Source organism: Periplaneta americana, chromosome 15 (assembly GCF_040183065.1).
Source record: "Periplaneta americana isolate PAMFEO1 chromosome 15, P.americana_PAMFEO1_priV1, whole genome shotgun sequence".
NCBI classification, from domain to species: Eukaryota; Metazoa; Arthropoda; class Insecta; order Blattodea; family Blattidae; genus Periplaneta; species Periplaneta americana.
This window is the reverse complement of record NC_091131.1, coordinates 67924950-67944595: the sequence shown is the minus strand read 5'-3', so window position 1 is coordinate 67944595 and position 19646 is coordinate 67924950. Positions and strand designations below refer to the sequence as shown.

Sequence of the window (19646 nt, the reverse complement as noted above, 5' to 3'; positions counted from 1 at the left end):
AGAGCATTCAGTTGCCTGGCCCTGGCATAAAGCAAAGTTCATTTCATTAAATTAATAAGAGTGTTATAAAGTCTGTACTGTACAATGGATTGATGTAATATCCTTATAAATATTATGTACTGACAGACTGAATGAACAGAACCATGGCCCTTGTTATATTAATGCAGGGAAGGTAGCTGTAATGTGAGTCAGCCACTGCGCAAGAGTTTTGCTGCGGCCAGCTAAACCGAGCAGCTTTCATGCTCGGCGATGGGTTATAAAGTAGTCAAGTCAGTAAAAATGTTAGAAAGATGAAGAGGAAGGTGGAAAAAATTAAGAACAGTTCACTTACAATTATATTTTTATTGACTCAAATAGACATAAAATACAAATATATGGTATAGAGATGAGTTTTAGTTTACAGATGTAACTAAATAAGATTGAAGCAATTAAAAAATGCTTTATACATAAAAACAAAGAAAATACATTCCCTCGACTTGTGACTAACATCAATCATAAAATAATGGTAATTCAATTACACTTCAGCATACATTATCAGTTTATGTACATTAGACACGTGCGCGCACACACACACATACACACAATTACGCTGCTCATGCATACATATCCTCTCTGTCTGCTCCAACTCCATCCCCATCCTCCAATGAAGAGAAATTAAGGAAATGTGCAGGGCGGTGAACCTCATGATAAAATTCTTTAGGATTGCAGAGCTGCAGCTCATATTTCATGTTAGGATCGTGACGTACACCTAAAAAAAAGTTACCAGTTTTAATTACATTAAATTAAGTTCTCAAGAAACACATAAGCAAAAAGACTAGACTGTAAACACGAAAAGAAAATCAGAGAACAAAATATGGACATAAACTAAAAAAAAATTCTACAAGAGACCAAAATGATACGAATCTATTCAAGGGACACTTTAAATACATAATTCTTACGTAACCATTAAGTAAGAAAAATAAGACATTGTAAGATACCGACGAAATATTAACAAATGCATTTTAATTGTGCCCAAATTAAGGTGCTTTCAAAATGATCTTACTTCATCGTATTTGAGGATATTTTAGTATATTCTTTCGATGTTATAAATAAGAAGACTGCACTGTTACAGACATCACCAAATTAATAGGGTAAATATTATATTTTACTTTTAGTTACACTAAACTATATACTACAACTATAATGTTACCGTATAGATATCGATCTTGTAAGTGCTACAGATTCCTTGATAGAAAAGCTGCAAAATACTTACTACAGTAAGGGCGAAAGGAAGAGGGATTTTCTCATTTTGTGAAATGGTGCCCAAAATAATTTCTATCTTATTATGTAACTTACCCATGAAATTGTAATTCCAAGAACCTTGTGTTGGAACCATGAAGAAACCAAGGAACCTGTCTGATAGCAACATCTGCACCTTCTCATAATGACTTGGCAGATAGCCTTTGGGATTGTTGCCTTTATCTGTGTTCTGCCGACCCCATTCATAGCCACTAAAATGTTGAGAAAACTTCATTACATTCCAGAATAATTGTTATGGTTCTTTCTATGACACATGATAAAGATAATGATACTGATGGCAGTGATAAAATTTTGTGGAATATTGTATGTATTCCTATAATGTATTATGCTATGGAACTTCAAAATGATTTTTTATAGGTTTCGAAAATAAATTTCGTGTGTAACTATGTACCAATGCATATGTAATAGTTCAGAATTCTTTGTTAAATGAATTTGTATAACATCTCAGAAATTAACACGTTCATACTTTTGCAACAGATGTAACATGGTCTCTCATTTACCAAATTCTACAAAAGAGCAGAATTGTTTTGTATGTATATGTGTGTGCAAATGTACCAATAAACACGCACTTCTTTGTAGCCAAGAGCATTTAGTGATAATGTTAACAGTAACATACAATGCAACAAAACATTTTTTATTTTTCTCAATACAAGGTAGTTCGGTTAATCAATTTTATAATTGCACATAATATATGCAGTTACAAGACATAAGACATGTTCTGAAAGAAAGTTCTAATTTGTTGAAAATGAATTAAATATATTCTATATTTTATTATCACAATACTGATTAGAATGATAGCCACTCTGTCTCCTTTGTGATCTTCACCCAGTGCTTCAAAGTAATCCTTTGTATATGCTGGACTTTCATTCAACCAAAAATCTGAAGTGAGGAAAATATAAAACCACTGGGTGCAAGATTGAGAGCGATAATGTTATATACTTACGACAGTTGACAGTTATGATGTAAAGATAGCCATGAAAGATTGGGCCAGAACTAGTGGCAGATTATTATGTTGGAAAATTAAAAACTTGTTTTCTGGTATGACCAGAGTCGTGGTTTTTTGTTACTACTGATTTTTAGTTGTAGTTAAAGATAATATGTACATATTTAATGTTAAATATAGTTCATCTATGACAATATTTTTCACGCGAATTTGACATTTTCTTGCGAAAGTCTTAATTTGCGCGATAAACACGAGAAACAGTGTATCAAAATATATACATCTTTATTTTATCAGGAAATAATATCTAGTTTTTCGTGGAAATACCACATAGATACTTAAACCTTTTGACTTTCTCTTATTTATTTACGCTAAGTACTTTTACCTACCATTTAATAGCTTGAACATAAAAGAACTACTTCAGTGGCACTTCATATAAAGGGCATTTGTCAAACAAACATACTCTGGGCAATAAATCTTTACAAATCAGTTTCATTTTACTTGGTAGCTTTAATAGTTCGCAAAGTGAAGTGGTGGTGGTGTGAAGCTGAGGCAAAATAAATGCGTCTTCTTGTGTGTTGAAATAAGTTAGTTAGTCATAGGTTTTATTTAAATGATACTGATATTGTTACATTCTTCTATACTGTCCATCCATAAATCACAAAAGAAGTAAATTAAACTCATCAATACCGGTTGCAGAAGACACAGCCCTGCAGTATATGAGCCGTTCAGAGCAAAAGTGGTGTAAATCAAAATTAGGTAATGAGGTTTAAAGTAAAAATTCTGTACAATACAGCGCAAAGTAGCAATTAATGTCCTTCTTGCCGTCCACTGCCTACTAATAGTTAAAATAAATTGAATATTAATTGCTACTTTGCACTGTATTTTACAGAATGTTTACTTTAGCCCTCAGTACCCATTTTTGACTTACACCACTTCTGCTCTGAATGGCTCATATATTGACTACACCCCAACTCTGGCTACTAGCACCAGGCATCTATAATGAACACCGATCAAAACTCGTGAAAAACAACAACTGAATAGACTACAGTGGACTATAGTGGATTTTATGTTGTCAGCAAACAGCTGGATACATTAAGAAGATTGATTGATAATGATATTGTTACAAGAGGTCTTCAATGAAATCAGAAAATACCCATATTGCAACTTTTCTTATGTGCAGTTTGTCCATTTCACTGATTTGGAGTTACTCGCTAAGAGACATATTATTTTATTGAGACATTACTTTTTTCAAACACTAAAAAAAGAAATGTTAAAAATTACAGCTCTGGATATGACAAATGTCTCAATTTCTTCTTTTACTTCTTCAAGACGACCTCAAATGTATAAAACTCTTCACTTAGATTTATTAATCTAGTACACTGTGCATTCTGTCTACATGAATGGAAAAGGCAACCTTAAGGCAAGTATAAGCTTGCGTCACTTGACTAACATGTCTCAATTTAGAAGAAGAATAGGTGAAGAACTAGCCAACAGTATGTCTAATCTTGTAATAATAAAATATTATTAAAAATAACTTACCATTCCATTTATTTACTACTAATCAGAACATATTTTCTGTACACTTCTCTTTGACATAAACCAATAGTCGACAGGAGTCTCTCAGCATACTGAACATATGATATGATATATTTATTTGTCAGTCAACTTTACAATTCACAGTTATGGTGGACCTTCACATTTCTGTTTTTCGATCCACCATCCCTTTAATACATACAACTCTTTTCTATTAGTGTATTCTTTGCTGAGAATTTCTTGATTACTTTCTAATGTTCTGTTAAGACTGAATTGCTATATGTCCTTCCCTCTCTATCCTCTTCTATTCTCTCCCTCCTACCTAGACTGTCTCCCTTCCATTTCTCGCTCACCTATTAAATATTGCATATTCCTTCCTTAATAATTTGCGTTATTTACTTATTTTCTTCTATACCTTCAAATCCTACCTACTCTTAATCATTGTTTTCCAGCTATTTTCTCCTACATTACTTGCTGACTTTTTCGTTTACTCTATTTTACAACACTTACATCACTTTTTTTTCCTACCCTGTGTTTATTTACGTATTGATCCCTTTCTCTTCGCTTCACTCCTAAATTTCCTATTTTATTTCTCTTTCCATATATTTATTTCTATAATACTCCTACAGTTATAGTACCCCTCATACTACTCTCAACCCATAACATTGAAAAACATCAAATACCTAATTCACTTAATTACACTTGCAATTTCTCTGCATGCTGAACATATGGTACCGGTATGTAGTTATTTTAAGACAAAATGCAGCAACAGATACATCACATAATAACACTACTAAAATTAAATACGTAACAGTGTATTTCATCCTTGATGATTTACATACCTTGGAGTCAGTTTATAGGCTGTGAGGGAGCAAGAGCCAGGGGTAAAGCTGCATGTAATGATGATTGTTTTCTCTCCATCCCATGAAGAGTTATCAGCCATTATCTTGGCATGCGTGGTGATATCCTGAGGAGAAAGCTGCGGCAACTCATTTGGCTGCGTGTGTATCCAGCCCAGAGGCTCCATCTCCTTGAGATACTGATGCTGTGGCAATTGGTTTGGCAAGTGAACTGTTTGGTGGGTGCCCCACTGTGGAGCCATCACAATGCATCGAATCTCCTTCACTTGAGGATTATCTGGAGGACTGATGCCATATAAATATCCTGCAATCTAAATTAATCAAAAGTCATGTAAACATGCTATGTATAAATATATACGGTGAATTTATAGATGAGATAATTTCGCAAAGTGTTAAGATCTATTACTTCACCAATATCTGGTAGCTAAAAAAGAGGGCAACAGAAAACTAAAAATACTGTATCTTAAAATTAAAGTAAAATGTAACTATTACACAATTACAATTAATGTTTGCTGACTTTCTCATTTGCGTGAAAAAGAGTAAACATTTTTTCCATTCATTGAAACTTATGACTGCTCTCATTCATGCATTGCAGACAACGAAAGTTTAAACTCATCTTTATATGTTTTCAATGTTTGTTTCCAAGGTTTTAGTAATATGCATGTGTGTTTTTTATGTGGATATGTGAATAAGTCTGTACATACTGTACTAATGCAAAGAAAATAGTGTGTGAAATACATTTACAAAATGTACAATATAATAAGTTAGCTGCTCTTTACAAGATGAATAGGTGGCAAAAATGTATAACAAAACGAGTCCTGCATGAACCTAATCCCCTCTTCTCCTCTAAGATGAATGATTCCATATTCGCATTTTCTGTAATCACGAGGTTTCCTAGAAATCTCAACCCCACAAATTATGAGGACTGTATGTTACAATTTCAATTTGAGTTAATTTTTACTATGTATATCTGGAAATATTTTTACAGTAATATACTCGCAAAATATACATTACAATTCTGCAGTGCTTGGGAAAAGTGACATGTCAGTTTCCACAAACCTTTTTTGATAATTTATTGGCAACTTACACTGGTTTATGTCGATTTGATTTTTTTCTGTATGAATTATTGTAATGGGAGAAATACTTATGTATTATTTTTCAAGCGAGCAGATGTTCTGTAAGTTGTCAATAAATTATCAAAAAAGGTTTGTGAAAACTGACATGTCTCTTTTCCCAAGCACTGCAGAATTTATCTTTCACAATATTTTAAACATTTTTTTGCCTCTCCCTTTGACAAATTTGTTTCGTTTTAAATTGTAGATGAGATTAATGCCTGACAGTTGACACTTTTACACAAAAACAAAGTTATTATGACAAAAAAAACTGAATATAATCATTTTGAGAAACTGCCAAGTATCAGTACATTTCTGATATAACTCGTTATCCGCAACAAAGATACTAGTTTCAAAACATCAAATCACAATTCCATCCCTATAAAATGTAATAGAATTAATAAATGCTCTTTAATGTATCAAACACAAATTGTGTAAGCAATGCACAAATGAACAAACCTGAGCTCTTAAGTCGGAGATTGTCACAAATTTCTTGAGAACATTCTTCGGGAGAATGTAGGTGTAACCTGTCTCTTTAATATCATCAGATGACACATAAATGTGATTAGTACGTAAATGAAGATTTGTTGCAGAGATAGCACGAACTCTCCATTCAGTCTTAGAGCTGAAACCAAGAAAAACATATCACGTGTGAAAAGAAAAACAAAATTTTAAATTTATTTTGCAAAATTTTTCACACAAGTTGAGTTTGTAATGCATTAATACATTAAAATTTTGTTTCGAACTATACTTCAAATGTTTTCTCTTGCACGTTAAAATATAGTAATTATATGAGATTACAATCAATCGAGATAAATACATATTTAGGAAGTAAACAAAACACAAATTTACTTCCTATGTGCATTACAAAATATTAGTCACCTGAAAGTCTGTGTTTCATAGTTTGATGTGGTAGATGTTATGATTTCATCACCATGCTTGTTCACAGTGCGTGTTGTTGTAGCTGTCAGCTGTGATTGTTCCTTTGTTTGCTTCTCAATCTCCGCAATCTGCTGCCGCTGAGCAGATGGAGCACTAATCTCCATACCCAAGATGATGTCACGAATTTCTGACTGTGTCAATGAAGCCACGTTCACACTGAAAATTACATGATTAGAAGCAGCATTAGTAGCAGTTAAAATAATAAACTATATCCTCGTGTAGTGAAATATGGAAAAATCTCATCTATCTTTACTATCTATCCTGAAAAAACGAAGTATGGCATTCACATTAATGTAAAGACAAAAAAGAGTGAAATATTCACAATTTCCTAATATCGAAGTTTCTGCACACAAATCATTGTGGTCTTTACACTGCTAATGTACAAATTTTGCTTGAAACGGACAAAAAAAATTAACTGAAGACAGAAGTAGTTATATTTGCAAACGTAATTCTATGAACAATCTGCACTATAAATTTATCTCATTGATGAAATTATACCAGATGTGTACAAGGTTACACCAGATTTCTCTTCATGCAAGAATACCCTGTGTACGAGGATGATGATGATGATTATTATTATTATTGAGTAGAATTACTGTATCATGGTTATGGTTAAGGTTCGATTCAGGTAACTGTGATATTGGAACAAATAAAAAAAATAATACTTCTTCCATTAAAAATCTGGCATAACTTTTACATACTCGATATTTAAATAAATGTGATGTTAAAAAGGATAAGTGACCTCTTGTCTCCCAAGTAAATTTTACAGGAGAGCTGAAAAAGTTTAGGTCATAAATATCCAGTTTCTGTTTTCTGTTCGTCTCTTTTTATTGTTATATTCCGCACCCATTAAATGTTCAATTAACTGCATATTTCATCATTAAATGGCAGAAAAATCTTATAGTTCATAGTCACTGCTGCTAAAAGTGACCTCATGTCATTATGGGCACTTTACATTGTAGTGATAAGAAGTCTCATTTTGTGGTATCAGGATCATTTCTGTAATAAATTGCTTATATTTTTATCCTCTATAAGAAAAAGAGAAAAAGTCTATTTTGAATTTTTGCGAAAAGAGATCCCTTTTTCCTTTTCGCATCACAAGAACTCTAATTCTAATGAAATTAATTTGTGCATGACTGAGTGCGTATTAATTCTTTCTTTCATGTAATAATCCTGAAATTCTTACCGATGATATAAGTTTAGCAAAATTCTTTAATACACATTATTACTGATATTTCACAGTCTATGTTAAGAACGTGAAATGCTTATCGATTGTGAAATCTTCAGCATATATAAATGCAATTACTGAAAGCTGCTACGAGAAATTTCAAACTATGATAGAATACTATGTTGTAAAATACATTTTTTTTTTTCCAACGAAAATAAAACTCTTGTAATATATCAGTAAACTATACATACTTATTCTTTTTGCCATAGTCAGCAAGAATCAGGTCCTTCAACTGAACTTCCACCTTGATCCATTCCTCATCTGTCAATGTTGGCCAGATGTGATGTGGTTCCGTGATTGTTGTCTTATCTGGCTTCAATATCACTTTGGTGCGTTCAGTGTTCACATGAAGGGCTCGCAGAATCAAGATCAAACGTGAGAAAGCCTAAACAATGCAAATAAAGAACACTATGATTAATGTAAATTTACCTATCAGAAGTAATTTTCAAGTCCAACAAATATGTCTTTTATGTCTTTTGTGCTATCACAGGAAAGTCAGCAACAACATAACTCAGTTAGCTTCCAATGTATCTGCATACCCATAATTTGAAAACATAAGAGGAAAAATGGTATTGTACATATCTTTCTATAGAGAGAGTGAAAAGGGAGGAAGTGAGAAAGAGGATGGGGGGAGAGAGTATGCTTTTGTTAAAAATAGAAATGTAATTCAATTATATAGAGGCAGTGCAGTGGAAGACCTGCCCTTGGACAGAAAACTACGAATGAATAAATGAATATACCGAGACACTAAACCCTTAAAATTTCAGATATAACTTCAATAAGCCTACCTTTCTTTACGTAAAAAAACTTAATAATTTGACAGCCCTGAAACCTTAATTAGTCCCAAAGTCTTCTCATAAATCTTGCCTTTGTCCCAGATTTGTATATAAACAAGGCTTCTGAGGCTTCATGAATGACATTCCAACAGTACAGTATCTCACCATGAACTCATTAACTCATTACAATTCTAAAAGTCGTGTAATTTTGTTGCTTCTTACCCTTCAGAAATACAGTAGTGTGCAAATTAATCCGAACACGACATATTTTTACATTTTCTATCATTGTTGGCCTCACAGCTGCTCATACCGCTTTAATTGAGATCTATAGTACGTGTAATTCCATTGTTGAAGGTCTGTCATTATTTTCTTTATAATATGTGACATTTTGCCTGTCGTTTTGTACTTATAAGCATTTCAGTTGCGTCGAAGACTTAATACTGCAATCCTGTGTATATTCTGTCGTCTTCACAAATGGATACAACTTCACGAAAACGGTCTAAAATTATAACATTAGCAGAGCATTCTTCTATGACACAGAGGCAAATTGCTGCAGAATGTCACATCGGTTTGGCTACTGTTAATTCGATCATAAAACGATACAGGAAGACTGGATCCATCACACCCCAGAAAAAAGGAAACTGTGGCCGGAAAAGGAAGACTTCACCTGCAGATGATCGTTTAATTGTCAGGAAAAGTAAATTAAATCCTAGACTAACTGCTGTCGACTTAACCCGCGAGTTAATGGCTACCACTGCACTGGGGCGAATATTCACATCACAACAGTGCGGCGTAGGCTTTTGGAAGCTGGACGAAGGGCTCGTAAGCCTATTAAGAAGCAACTGCTAACCCCTGTTATGTGCAAAAAACGCTTAATGTGGGCAAAATTACATCAACACTGGACAGTGAATGACTGGAAGAATGGACTATTTTCCGATGAGTCTCATTTCGAGGTCCACTGCCACTGTGTTTCTTACATACAGAAAGGATCCGAAAAAGTAACAGCAGCTCATCTCCAACAAGCACCAAAATACCCCCCTAAAGTAATGTTTTGGGGTTGTTTTACACATGAAGGGCCTGGAGCATTAATACCTATCAAGGGAATGATGAATTCTGACAAATATATTCACTTATTGGAAACCAGAATCGTACCCCAGCTGCAAAAATCATTTCCGGATGGCAGAGGTGTGTTCCAACAAGACCTGGCACCATGCCATACGTCTCAAAAAACTACAGAATTCTTCAACAAGAAGAATATTCAGGTACTCCCTGGCCAGGCAACTCACCCGACATCAACCCCATTGAGAACTTGTGGTCAATTTGCAAAAGAAGAATGCAAAAATTGGATTGTTCTACAAAGGAGAAGATGATTTCTGCCCTCATTGGTGTATGGTTTCGTGATGAAGAAATGAAGAATATTTGTGGGAAATTAGTGGAATCCATGCCAAATCGTCTCAGAGCTGTTATTAGGAACAAGGGAGGCCACATAGATTACTGAGGTATGTCTTAGATCCTTTTTTTATCCCGTTTGAATGTTTTTGCATAAGTAATTACGTTGTTCGGATTAATTTGCACGCTACTGTAATGTAAGATGAAAATTTCCAATTGCCAGTCCACAATAACTTATTGCTGGTATATACATCTTGATTACTCAACTTTTAACACTATATTCCGAAACGTTATTGCTGGTATTGTATGCAAATTAAACTGATTGAAACTACGTGCATATAAAACTTAATTTAGTACATGTGAAATGTAGCAGACTTCTCTTATGTCATGTGTTTGTACACACTAATACATATGAAAGAAAATTAACAAAAAGTCATTTCAACTACATGCAAAACATCATTTCCTATTGATAATTAGAAGAGAATTTATTTTTCCTCATTACTGTAATTTTTTGGCAGTGGTCATTTTATTACTGTATTCATTTTTCAATAAAAAGAACACGCACATCATATTATATCCCATGCAAATTTCTCCAACCACAGGAACATCCACTAAAATAATCCTTTCCTTACACTAATGTTTAAGACAACAAAAAGTTACACTAGAAAATATGATATATACAGGGAAAGGATTTATATGTAAATACATATTTACTTATAAAGCTAATATAATTTATATTTTGCATTATCTTTATGTTTCACAATGTGTAGGGTTGAAAAATCCTACTTTTATTTTCCATATTTTTCCATATTTTAGAGTTTAGTACATATTTTCGTTAATTTCCATATATTTTCCATATTTCATATAAAACAGTCCATATTATATTAGGTTTAACAATAAAACAAAACAAAATTCCATTAACTTTTAAAAATACATTTCAACAATAGAGATTTAAACACATGTTCAGTAATCCCTTTAACATCAGAGTTATTTGAAAATTAGCAGTCCTATCAACAATGGGAAAGTAAGTTACAAAACTGTATTAATTTAATTTAAAATTTTTAACAGACTTCAGTTGTGCAGCTCAACAGTTAAATGCCAGTCAGAGTACACATAGGTTCAGTTTTGTAAATCATACTATAAAGACGGTAAATATGCCAAAAGTACGTCATTCAGTCAATTTAAAATCAAAACTAACAAGTTACATTTCAGAATTTAAAGAAGATGGTTTATCAACTGACAATAAAATATTATTTTGTAATTTGTGTCAGTGTGCAGTATCATCTACACAAAAGTTCCTGGTGCAACAACACATTACAACTAGTAAACATCAGGCCAACAAACAACTAAATTCCAAGCAGAGACAATTGTTTTTAACACAACCAACAACATCGAATGTAAGATCTGAGTTTAACATCGACCTGTGCCGTTCTCTCATCTCTGCTGATATTCCTCTCTACAAACTAAAGAATAAGGTCTTCAGGGAATTCCTTGAAAAATATACTCAACATACAATCCCGGATGAGTCAACACTTAGGAAGACGTATGCTCCATCCATCTACGATGAGACAATACAGAAGATAAGAGATGAAATTAAAGATAGTTCAATTTGGGTTTCCATTGATGAGACTCCCGACAAAGAAGGTAGACTTGTTGGTAATGTAGTTATCGGTTTGTTAAGTGAACAATATTCTGAACGAATTCTTTTACATTGTGATGTTCTAGAAAAGTGCAATAACAAAACTATAGTTAAACTGTTCAACGAAGCTATGGGTATCCTGTGGCCAAAGGGTATTATGTACGATAATGTGTTATTCTTTATTAGCGATGCTGCCCCTTATATGGTCAAAGCTGGACAAGCATTATCTGTTGTATATCCTAAATTGACTCATTTTACTTGTGTGGCGCATGCATTTCATCGTGTGGCAGAAGTGGTCAGAGACAATTTCCCTAAAGTAGATTTGTTGATTTCATCAGTGAAAAAAGTATTTCTCAAAGCTCCCAGTAGAGTTAACGTGTTGAAAGAAATGTACCCTGAAATTCCATTGCCACCAAAGCCAATTTTAACTAGATGGGGTACATGGCTAGAAGCAGTTGAATATTATGCCGAACATATAGACTCTATTAACAATGTTCTCCTTGCATTGGACTCTGAAGATGCAGTCTCAATTGATACTGCGAAAACAGTTACCTGTGACATAAGTGTGAAGAATGACTTGGCTCACATTCAGCATACATTTTCATGCATCATAAAAACGCTCAAAAGTCTCCAAAATAGGCACCTTTCACTATCTGAAAGTTTTGAAATTATAAATAGTACTGTGGAACAACTGAATCGTGGTAGAGGTAAAGTTGCAGATGCAGTAAGAGCTAAGGTGGACACTGTACTTTCAAAAAACCCTGGATATGAAGAACTACAAAAGGTTGTTGCTGTGATGAGTGGTGAATCAACAGTGAAGATTAACTTGGACTTATCCCCAGCAGACATTGTGAAATTGAAAAATGTACCAGTTACTTCTTGTGACGTCGAACGCTCTTTTAGTCAGTATAAATCTATCCTCAGAGACAATAGAAGAAGATTCACTTTTCAGCACTTGAAAGAAATGTTTGTAACCTATTGTTATGGTAACAGACAATAAAAATTGTGTTTTGTTGAAACTACATTGGAAGATAAGGTACGTCCATTATATTTTTTGTTTAGTTTGATTAAAATGTACCAATATTTAACGTACATAGTCATTTTTTTATAATTTTAAGTCCATATTTAATTCCATATTTTGGTAAAAATCCATATTTAATTCCATATTTTGGTAAAAATAACTACATATATATTTACATATTTCATATATTTTTAGTCCATATAAATCCGTTCCCTGGATATATAAAAGATACATGTACAGAAAATGAAGTACTTACTTTGGTTTTCTTTTATATGCACGGTGTCTCAGAAATAGCCTGACAAAATTTTTTGGAATGTTCTTTAATTTAAAAAAAACACACGAGCAAACGGTTTCAATCTTCCAATTGAAATAGTTCTTGAAATATTACAGAAAAATTATTTGTGATCAGACAGTATGTTGGTGTACATCATATGTATTGGATATTTGTTTACTACCTGACATCAAACTGTTCAACTAACTTGCCACAGAATCTGAGAACAGTTCTCCATATACAGCCCAGTCACTCTGAGATAGGTTGAGTTTACATAATTTTACCTATTAAAAGAAGTGGAAATCATTTGAGCAATAGAGAAAAAACATCGGGAATTTCTTTCACAAAAATAACACATTTCCTTTCTCTTTGAACTTATTATCGGAACTGGGCTTTAACAAATTCACAGAATAACTTGAAAAATGGTATTTAAAATACAGTAGGTCTGTAGGATTTTCACTAGCATATATCTCTATTCTGTGGCTACCACCACAATTAATTTATCGGTCTATTTTTGAGACACTCTATATATATACATATTATTAATTTGTAAATATTTTATATAATGAGACTATTCACATTACCACTGTTAATTGATTTGCAATTAAAAGTTCTAGAACCCTGATGATGAACATTAATTTATAGCTAAAGGCAATCAAGACATCCATGAAAAGGGACTGATTGAACTACCGAAATTATTCAGCGTTACTGCAATGATAAATATGTAACTACAAAGACAAAGGGTTTTGAAAAGAGCTAGGCACGGTGTATTCCAAACTAAAATCATGTTATTTGCTTCATGAACAGAAAAAAATCACAAAACATGTTGGAGTATAGGACCTACATTATTGTGAATGAAACAATGATGTTCATGAAGATGAAGGCAGCATGCTATGTAAATACACGAGTCACATCTGCTGGTAAATAAGTGAGACAAAAATAATTTAACAATTCCGAAAATGAAGCAGTTCTGGAAAAAAAAATGAAGATCAGAACAATTGTTTTTAAAAGAAAGAAAAGTAACTGAAAGAACAGTGGAGGTTACTAATCAAGAACATGAGTATCTTCTGTACACTGAAAATATCCTTGTAACTGGAGGATTAGTGCTGAAACTTTGAAACGATTTTAATGATAAATGGAATAATGGCAGAGAAATCTGAAGCACTCCATGAAAACCACTCCAAATGCCATGTCACCACAAATTTCAGTTGGACTTCACAGGATATGAATCTGGATCATCAGCATAAACAACCAATACTGCAAAGAATTTAATTCTCAATGCACTTAAGGAAAAAAAAATAAATAAATAAATACAAGTGTGTCAATAACAGAGTATGAATAAAAGTACTTGGTAAGAGAAATAATAATCAGTTCAAATGCAGGATACAATGGCACAAGACTGAAATCAACAAATTTTTTAGTAGTTCAGAGCTGCACTTACTGTGTACGAAGATATGGTTTTCAGCCAATCATCATAGAGATTGAAGAGAACCATCTGTGGTTCTGTTGCTTTGAGAATGAGGTCTCCGAACTTTTCCACTTTGAGACAGGCCTGGAAAGGCAGCTGCAACTCTGAGCCCTTGATCACAATGTTGGGGAAATCCAGCAAGTGAACCTGTAACATAAAACATTCATTTAGTCAACATTCAACTTCAACATAAATCTTTATACATTACACTATGCACAAATTATTTAAATTTTCCATTAATAATTTGATTCAATTACGGTATGTTCCATTCGTAAGTTGTTACGACAGAAAATAAGTACAGTAATTTACCAAGTTCAGAAGCACAATAAACTAAAGAATTCACAACAGGAGATTAGCACGAAATACTATATTAGTTCCAATGGCTCAAAAAGAACAGCTAATTAATCAACTCTGCAACATTAACTCATTAATCAGTGTCAGAACCTCTTCTGGTGATAACCTCCGCCAGATTTGACACCAAGCAAATTACCTCTTCTGAATTCTAATTTATATATGTACGTACTTACTTACAAATAGTTTTTAGAGAACCTAGAGGTTCATTGCCACTCTCACATAAGCCTGCCATCGGTCCCTATCCTGAGCAAGATTAATCCAGTCCCTACCATCATATCCCACCTCTCTCAAATCCATTTTAATATTATCCTCCCATCTACGTCATGCCCACCCCAAAGGTATTTTTGCCTTCGATTTCCCAACTAACACTCTACATACATTTTTGGATTCGTCCATATGTGCTACATGCCCTGCCCATCTCGAACATATGGATTTAATGTTCCTAATTATGTCAGGTGAAGAATACAATATGTACAGTTCTGCATTGTGTAACTTTCTCCATTCTCCTGTAACTTCATCCCTCTTAGCCCCAAATATTTTTCTAAGCACCTTATTCTCAAACACCCATAGTCTCTGTTCCTCTCTCAAAGTGAGTGTGCAAGTTTCACAACCATACAGAACAATGTAACTCTTTTATAAATTGTAACTTTCAGTTTTTTTGAGAGCACACTGGAATTTATATCATATTCATAAATTAGAAGAAAGGCATATGCTTCTTCTAACCCACTAAACCTACCTTCCACCATCAGATAACAAATACTACTGGTGAAGTGATAGGTTAAAGACTTACTAATGTCTAGTGTTATCGTCTGAGAAGACGAACTATAGAAAATTTGGAAAGGTAAATAAATAATCAACCTACATTGTGAGTGGAAATCGTATCAGATACTGTTCACATAAATACTAATGCTGGATCATCTTTAGCAGACAATATGAATAGCCTGGAAAGTAAATTGAAAAAAGCCATGATGAGTAAGAGAACAGTATCAGTGCCAGAAAATCAGAGATTCGTTTGCCAGACTGTCCTAATCAATTAATTTCTCGCCTATATCTGCATGCAATGCAGAATTTTTTTTAATTACTAGGTCCTTCGTCCAGAGATCTTTCCAGTCTCCAGAGAAGCTAACCTAAGGAAACAGCTGTCACAAAGCAGAGAGTTCTGTAGGAGAGAAATGGCTAGTCAATAAATTTGGCCAAACCCCTCTTATTCTGGACAGGCTTTTATGCATCATAAATCCCACTGTATAAGAAACTTCATTTCACTTTTGGAAGAAGCCATGCTACGAATTTTTAATGTCCTATTATAAAAATTAATCATTCCTGCTAAGTATGGACCCATGAACATTACCTCAAGTGGATCCAACATTCCCTTTCGTGTAACAATGATCTGCTTGGGCTGTTCTTCCACGGGCAAAGACCGAATGAGTGCAGCCACTTCTTCAGCTGTCTTCCACTTTGCCAGCTGTCCTAGACGTTTCTGGCCAGCCCACACAGATGTGTGAATGATTTTGAGGAACAACTGACCAGTTCGAGGATTGAAGATGAAGATAGCTCCATTGATGGGCTTCGTTGTCAAGTTGCCCTCAAAAGTTTTGTGGATGGTCACGCGATACACATTTGTGTCGTCCACAAACCTAGCAACAAAAAATAAAATTATTTTATTCATTTTTTTTTTTTTTTTTTTTTTTTTTTTTACTAATGGCGGGTACATGACTGTTTGCCATTCAACCATATGAAGCCAGTTGTGTAGACCAATTTATCAACAGAGTTGTTGCACAGGGTGCACCATAGGAGGCTTGTCTATGTTACACCTGCGATGAGATAAGGTGATGGGGATTTGTTGGGATGCCACAGAGGAACCAGAGTTCCCAGAGAAAATCCCTATGTTACCTGGACTACGGACTTGCCCAACACAAGTTATAAATCAGGGGTATGCTGGGGATCGAACCAGAGTTCACAGGCTTAAAAGTCCAGAGCTCTAGCTACTAGACCACCATGGCAGCTCAAAATAAAATTATAGTTACATTTATTTTAACCAATCTGCAAATTTCAATAAACAAATAGATACAAATAAATTAAATAGTTTAATGAGAGTTCAATCCATGACTTCTGTCAAATTCGACATGTCAGTAGAATAAAAAAAACCCATATACGTAGTATGAAACTGATTAAATCTTTACATTGAAGGGAGGAATTAATTTAAGAGACCTGAAATTACAGTCACTTTTACAAGCTGATTCAAAATCTCTTTTTTATTGGCATTCTTCATTTTGGATTTGTTTTGTCGTTGTTTAGTCAACTGTCCGAAGACAGGTCTGAACCTCACAAGTGATACCAAGAAGGCATCACTTATGAGGCAACTAGGCCAGGAAATAATGGGATAGGGCGGCCAGTTCTTTTCCTCCTTCATTGCATACATCGCCAACTAGCTACATTCAAGATTTATGACAGTAATTAAAACATTTCTTCTGAGGCTTACAGACTCTTATGCATAGATTACATGCCATGCCATGCCATGTATAGTGTCTTCCAGCTCAACAGTCTCAACAGTAAACCTATCACAATTTCATAATTTATTATTTATAAAAATATACTGCAGTGAAATGAGAACAGCAGTTATGAGAATTCTCACGAAAGTCTAACATTTTTCATTTCTGATTTGTGTTAGCTTATTCCCTCACTGAACTACTTTCATAAGCTTTGGTAAGTCATGACTCCCATTTTTTGTGTTTTATAACTCTGTTACACAGCCCCGTTTCTTCTGCCATTATTTCACTCATTTTCCATAATTAATAACACTTAGCACCAAGTGGTAGAAAATTAATGTGTCATATCATATTCTCGTAAGTTCAACCTCTCCATAGCATGTATCAAACTACAATATTTACAAGCTGACAGTGATTTTTATTTTCAGCTAGAGCACAATGGTGATGTGATAGTTGAGAATTTGATGATTAATTTTATTGTGATATAAAATAGTGTAACTTAAATTACATTAACTCGAATTATATAACAAAAACTGCTGGTAATTATTACTCACATTTTCATCTTTTTCTTCAAAAGTATATGTCCTTACACTTACATAATCTCTCCACATTGCATTAAAAAAATGTTAAATTTACCAATTTACTGGCCGATGTGTATCTCGAATAATAATAATTATTTTAATTATGACATAAATTTAATATCAGTCCAAAACTTATCTGCTCATTGCAAATAAATGTAATACAAATATATTATTGAAATGTTTAATTAACGTTTTCGTCTTTGTTATGGCAACATCAGATTAACATATTATATAATGTATCAATGTAAGCAAAATCTATTACATATTAAAATTGTATAATAACATGAAGTAATTAATATTATAGTATATAATAATTACCAAGTTTATAATTAATTAAATATTTCAATAATAAGTTTGCATTATATTAATTTGCAATGAACAGGTAAGTTTTGGACTGATATTGAATTTATGTTGTAATTAGTCTATAGAATTTATTGAATTTTCAATTATGAATTGTAAAATAAAAATAATAATTTAAACCTGCCATCGTGTTCAATACTGATTTGCATGAAACTAGCCTTTCCCACAATATAGCCAATTTCATTCAACACAATGCACAGTTATATACATAAAAATTAAATGGAAGATTTAATATTTTAACTCACCAGATAATCTGGTTTGAGAAGAGCTCTCCATAGTTCTGAGATGACAGATATGGCTCAGTGGGCTCTGAAGAGTACAGCTGAAGAGCCTTCCTGATGCGCTCCCTTAACACATATAGAGCAGGATTTGCTTTCATGATTTTTGCCATGGCTTGCTGTATCAGTGGTTTGCAGCCTGGGTACCAATTTCCATAGGCACTGTAAATAAACATTAAGACTTGTATACTGAGAATACTAGTAGAATTTCAGGTAAGTCTTGACTCTGCTATGAGATAATGCAAGACCATAAATATTATAACATTATAACAAATATTTAATTTTCTCTTTCTTAATATGTATTCGACCTCATTAACAATAACACAGTTCATACAAAGAATTAAAAATATATATTGACATTATCATCACATTTGTTTATCTATGTCAGAGATGCAAAACTGTGCTAAAATTGAAGCACACGTCATAAGCCGGAACACGTAATTCATCCCTTCCCTTAAACCCTCACGTCATTGTGGTATGGGAAGAAGAGAAGAGAGAACAGTGTTTGCCAAACGTCATTGAAGGTTCTGGCCTTGTGGATAGGAAACAAACTCTTTCCCCATACTTCCACCCCTCTCTTCCTCAGTTCTGCAACCCTGATGTATGTGATGATATTAATTTTTTATCCTACTGAAATCTCTGGTGTGATTATTTATTAATAACAGAGAAAAATTCGCTCCGGCACTGGGGATCGAACCCAGGACCCCCAGTTCTACACATTGGTTGCTCTACCACTCATCTATGCTGAGGCTCAATCCACAGTCCTGCATCGAACTCTTCTCCTTATGATTTTTCCCTCTTTGAACTACTCCATTTTCGTCATATTATCATTGTTGATTTTATGAAACCTCTATGTGGCAGTACAGAGCATAATTTTTCCAGGCGGAAGAAAAAAGTAATTAAATATCAATAGGTCTACATAAGAATATTAGATATTTCGGTGGAAAACACTGGTGAATATGATGCACATCAATGATATCAGTGTAGGCTTATTGATACTTAATTAATTTTTTCTTCCTTCTGAAAAATTATTCTCTGTACTATCACATACTGTAGGAGGTTTCATAAAATCAACGACACATTATGTCATCATATAAGAGCACACT

At 33.6% G+C, this 19646-nt stretch overlaps 1 protein-coding gene across 1 annotated transcript in view; it reads right to left on the bottom strand.

Annotated features, from left to right (window-relative positions):
* Positions 1 to 443: 443 nt before the first annotated feature.
* Positions 444 to 19646, bottom strand: part of Prp8 (pre-mRNA processing factor 8) — an 88630-nt gene continuing 69427 nt past the window's right edge. The window contains exons 31-39 of the mRNA XM_069847607.1: positions 18508 to 18702; positions 16184 to 16469; positions 14455 to 14628; positions 8109 to 8302; positions 6630 to 6845; positions 6207 to 6372; positions 4618 to 4946; positions 1336 to 1490; positions 444 to 748 (exon numbers count right to left, since the gene is read on the bottom strand). Of these exons, the coding sequence (XP_069703708.1) occupies positions 594 to 748; positions 1336 to 1490; positions 4618 to 4946; positions 6207 to 6372; positions 6630 to 6845; positions 8109 to 8302; positions 14455 to 14628; positions 16184 to 16469; positions 18508 to 18702 (1870 nt within the window). The 3' untranslated portion in view covers positions 444 to 593. The remainder of the gene's footprint in view (positions 749 to 1335; positions 1491 to 4617; positions 4947 to 6206; positions 6373 to 6629; positions 6846 to 8108; positions 8303 to 14454; positions 14629 to 16183; positions 16470 to 18507; positions 18703 to 19646) is intronic.